The 5,182-nt window shown below is 42.3% G+C and overlaps 1 protein-coding gene across 2 annotated transcripts in view; it reads left to right on the forward strand.

Annotated features, from left to right (window-relative positions):
* The window catches only part of IFT22 (intraflagellar transport 22), a 13,074-nt gene extending 8,808 nt beyond the window's left edge, over nucleotides 1-4,266 (forward strand). For both annotated transcript variants that reach the window (XM_018573775.1, XM_018573784.1), the window contains one exon: nucleotides 4,068-4,266. In XM_018573775.1, coding sequence (XP_018429277.1) covers nucleotides 4,068-4,216 — 149 coding nt within the window. In that variant the 3' untranslated portion in view covers nucleotides 4,217-4,266. The remainder of the gene's footprint in view (nucleotides 1-4,067) is intronic.
* Nucleotides 4,267-5,182: the final 916 nt, after the last annotated feature.

Raw genomic sequence — 5,182 nt, forward strand, 5'->3', positions numbered from 1 at the left:
ACACATTAATAAAATAAAATGTATTATGTTTTGCATTTGAGCCCGCAAAGCATTGCAACCACGATCAGTAGTGAGTGAGTGCAATGACCTGGCTCTTACAGACTCTTCCTCCAAGTCTCTGTCTATACAGGTACAGACCTTTAGCTAAGGGTCAGTATGAATGGACTATAAGTGTGTAGACGTCACGCACTTGTACTTTATTTAAAACTAGAAAGTCCCTCTGCTGCAGTGGCAGAGGAGACCTGTAGGCTCTCCATTTACAGATCCTGTCAAATAATCTGTGTATACTTGAAGCAGCTGTGTGGGAAGAGCCATGCGCAGCCATGCTGAATTCAAATGATGACTAGAACCTGCAGGGAGAAGAACCACGCGATTCAGGTAAGTGGGGGGAGGGGGGGGGGTTTGCGATCTGACCATGTTTCATCTTATTTTGTGAATATGAGTGAAACATAAAACATGGTCATAACAGCACACTGAGCCTTTAACTATCGAGCTGCCAGATTGTTGCCCAACCTTTTCTGTCTGCAGTAGTCAGATTGTAAATGTTCCAGCGAGCACTGTACAAGCATGCTTTTTCCTATGGAAAGCAGCTGACTATTGACACCCTTCTCCTGGTGTAATCTCTAAAGGTCATCCAAGAAATACACCTTGTACAGTCAAATCCATGGCGAAGAAAGCTCAGCCAGCAGTTTTGGGAGAAGGAAGGACAGTGTCAGCACCAATTCAGGGATGATTTGAGGATTTACAGCCGAGTGACACACAAATAAGATACATTTTTGATAATAGTTAGGGTACTTGAATGCATTTTTAAGATTTAACTCCCGAGTTTAGTGTCACTTTAAGGTGGGAGTCATGGAGTCATGCATCTGGACTAAAAATGCAAAATACCATAAAGTCACTCGCACTCCGTTTGTAGATAGCAGTCAATCGCCTTTATTGACTGAGCATGATGTCACATACACAAAGCATCTGGACTAGATGCACTTTTTCAATCTACCACATAATCACAAAGTGGCAATAACACTGCTGCATGATTTCTCACTATGGGTTTGATTTATGAGCATGTATTTATCAACTTGCCCTAAAAGTTCCTCGGGTGTATGTGGGGAAATGACTGAACTTAAGTAAAAAACAAAACAGATACAGAGGGCTCTGTGTGTGAATCCTAACTGCAGCTTCTGTCTGATGACACTAGATGGCAGTAGAATATCAGTTTGTGTATACACTTCAGCTTTCCATGGTCTGCGACTCTCAAATAGCATTTCAAGATAGCAATGCAAAGTCAATGTTCCACAAGGATTACACGGCATATTACTATTTGTATTTGTTCTGTGTGAGTCTTTTGTATAAAAATGCGCTTACATAAAACAGAAATAGCCTATATAAGCATGTGTAGAGCATATGATATCAGCTTTCAATTTGTTGCTGCTTTTTTTAGAGTAATGTACCAGAAGTTGAAGTGGATCTTTCAAGAATTCATGAATATTGTTATTTGAGTTCAGTGTAAAGCGTATCTAAACCCAAAAACCATAATGTAATATATTGCAACTTTCCAGTTCTTAAATGTTATTGCTGCATTCATTTTCTTTTCTCAGGCTTTTTTTTCCTTTTTATTTTCACCTGGTAATCCGACCAGTAACACCCTTCCTGTCTTAGGGTGACTCCGCTTTTTAGAGGAGCAGCAGAGTCACCCTTGGACAGCAGCATTGTTATCTTGTGGATAAGATCGTATGTGTAGGAAATTGTTTAAAGTCTAAACATTGGGATGTGCATTTGTTCCATGGGTCAAAGTCAACCCGTGCTTTTCCCATAAGAGGAAAAATAATAGATTCATTTCAATGCAGCATATACTTTTTACTCCTTGACACTCCATACAGCTTTTGGCAGTGTAGAGGAGACCATTTGTAAACCAAGTCACTCTAGTTCATTGATAGGCAAATTCCAGCCCTCCAGCTGTTGTGGAACTACAAATGACATAAAGTATTGCAAGAGTCTCACAGCCACAGACATGACTCCCAGAGACAGATGCATGTGTAGTTTTACCACAACTGAAGGGCCAAAGTTTGTCCACCCCTACACTGGTAGGAGCTTTTACAGGGCTGAAGACTGTTTCCCCTCTCCATTGTGTCAGTGTAAGCTACAGCTCTGTCACTGAAAAGATGGGGAGGTGAGTTAGATGCTCCCCCATACTGAACAGCTTCTTCGCTCCCAGTAGCTAAACATTGCAGCAGGGAGTGAAAGAAAGATGAGTATGTACTGCTTTAGAAAGGGGCAATAAGGTGCCATCTTTTAGGTTACTACTCTTTCGGTTTTGCTTTAATTTCCATAGTAATCTGTACCAGCAGAATATGGAGCAATGGCAGCACTAACTGCTAATCAACATCTTCATGTGCAACAAGGCTTTTTATCTATTAGTTACCACTAAATGCCTGAGAGTGTGAGGCAGAGGGAGGCAAAGGCCTCACAGAGTCCCCCCTGACTTCATTGCGACAGATCCACATTCGTGTTGGTAAGGTGTATATGAATTTGTCACAAGCATTTCTCCTGTGAAGTGGCAGAGTTTTACAGGCAGTGAAGCTGCTATTTGGAAAGGTTGTGTCAGGTGTCACTGAGGTCACCAGTTATCAAGAGCTGAGCGGGACGCTGTAACTTGTGTCCTGGTGAGCTCCAAACAACCAGTGAGCTGGGTGGGATGCCAAACACAGCTGTTGACAGCATCCGTTGTCCTCTGCTGCCCCTACAACCCCTCCCTCCCGCATGACAAGTGTTCTGTCAGCACACACATATACACTGAGTGGCCAGATTATTATGACCACCTGACGTTTGTAGGCAAATTAGCTATAATTAGCTATAATTTCGCGCTGAAGTTGCTAGAGGGCCAGACCAGTATAAATAGGGAAGCAGGTTGTTTACCACGACAGTAGAAGTAATTTTTTTCTGAAGATATGGGTAAACAATGCGATTTAACAGCCTTTGAACGTGGGATGATTGTTGGCGCTCAGAGCCGTGGAGCGAGTATCAGCAAAACAGCAGAATGAGTTAAATGTTTAAGAGCAGCTGTTGTTAAAGTGTTTAAAGACTGGACTGTCAGCCGAAAATCTGGGTCTGAACGTACGAATTGTGGCCATCAGGTACTAGTCAATGTTAGGAGAGTGGCAGATCGGAGAGTGGCAAGACTGGTACAAGACAACAGAAGGGCAACAGTGCAGTGTCAGATTCCTCGCATCGCCTTTCAACATCTCGTGGAGTCATCTCGTGGCCCAACGAAGTACTGATGGGGTGGTCATAATAATCTGGCCACTCAGTGTATATAGTAGCTACCAAAGATAGATTTAGGGATGCACCAATACCACTTTTTTAAGACCGAGTACGAGTACCGATACTTTTGATCAAGTACTCGCAGATACCAATTACCGATAATTTTTCTTAAAGGGACAGGTCACATTTTTTCTAAAGCAATACAAACTAATGCTTTGAGTTCACTTTCTTAATATTATGATTTATGAGATGACGAGGGAGAATGAAGCTGGCTTCTCGGCCAGTCAGAATGCCGGGCGCTGCGGCATTACACGGCGCCCGCTTCTGGATTTGCTAGCTTCCTGACCAATCGGGAAGCCGGGCAGCGCGTCATTGCGCGCTACCCGGCTTCCTGATTGGCCGGGAAGTTGGCTCCATGCTCTCTCATCACAAGTGATGAGAGAGCATGGAGGCGTTTCCTGGCCAATCAGGAAACCAGGCAGCGTGTAATGACACGCTGCCCGGCTTCGTGATACAGGAAGTACTCGTGCTAGGTATCGGAGCATTTGGGCGAGTACGAGTACTCGGCTAAAAACTCGGTATCGGCACCGATACCGATACTAGTATCGGTGCATCCCTAGATAGATTTATTAAGAAGTCCCATCATAGCTGTCTGTTTATTTTCTGCTTTATTACTGAATTACCATATGATGCAATTCATACTTTTTTTTTTTTAGACTTGGAAAACATTTTTTGTTTTATATTTGCATCTGTTGATAGATGATCAAAGCAGTATATTTTATGTATATGTCCTTGTGTTTGATTTATAGCTCCAGCATTAGGTAAATTAGCACTGGTACATTCCAATCTAGAAGAAGATCCTGAGGATGTGAGAATGGAATTTGTTAAATATCTCCGAGGTGTAGCCAGCTCATTGTCAGAGAGCAGAGACCGGGAAGAGATGTCTTTTATCACATAACTTGTTCTGTGACACAAGAAACCTGTCTTTGTTCCTGAAGAGTTTCCTTATTGATATAATTTATATGCAAATACTATACCTGGTTCACAAGGAGCCGGTTACCTTGATTTTTTAAAGTATATGTTTACTGACAACAATATTTATATATCTCTCAATGTATGGTAATATTTCCACATTATTAATTTATTGTCACCCAACATCGCAGATTAATAGTGACCTGGGATTTACATTTTCTGCTTTACAATAAAACATGCATTTTGATAATGATCTGTGTGTTTACATTTTCTGTTCTACAATAAAACATGCAATTTAATAGTGACCTGTGTTTTATATTTTATGCTCTACAGTTCTTAATGGCCCTGGTCTCAGCCCATTCCTATCTAAACATTACTTTTACTCTCCATCTATTGACCTCCAGCTCTCTTTGGTCCTCTTTTACATCTTTAATCCATCTCATCGGTGGTCCTTCTTCTCCCACCTGAATTTTCCTCAATAATCTTCTTCAGGATTCATTGTCCCTGGATTTGGACAAATTGGCAAATATTGTATAAGGTTTTTTTTATACAGAAGATGAAAGGTCCTGCCCTTACTTTCATTAACTATACTATAGGGAGTTATTCACTAAGCTGCCGAAAGCAGACGAATGAATAAACGAGCTGAAGTGAAGTGAGCCTAAGCATGTTCGGCTACTCACTGCGGCCGTGCACGGCTATTTTTAGCTGTTCATTGGCTGCATTGGGCTCACTTCACCTCCCTTTGGCTCAGCCGAACAGCCTCAGCGCGTTTGGCCGAACCAAAGGGAAAAGCCTGTGCGCCTCAACCAATGTAACATTTTTATCGGCTGAGACGAACATTTGGCACTTCATTCCCTGCTGTTCACGCCTACCCTCAAAGGGGCCAGACGGCAGAGAGTAAATTGCCGAACGTTCGGCTCGGTATCCGGTTCGGTCATTCTGTTCGCTACCT

The sequence above is a fragment of the Nanorana parkeri genome, unplaced genomic scaffold (genome assembly GCF_000935625.1).
Source record: "Nanorana parkeri isolate BGI_ZX_2015 unplaced genomic scaffold, ASM93562v1 scaffold48, whole genome shotgun sequence".
NCBI classification, from domain to species: domain Eukaryota; kingdom Metazoa; phylum Chordata; class Amphibia; order Anura; family Dicroglossidae; genus Nanorana; species Nanorana parkeri.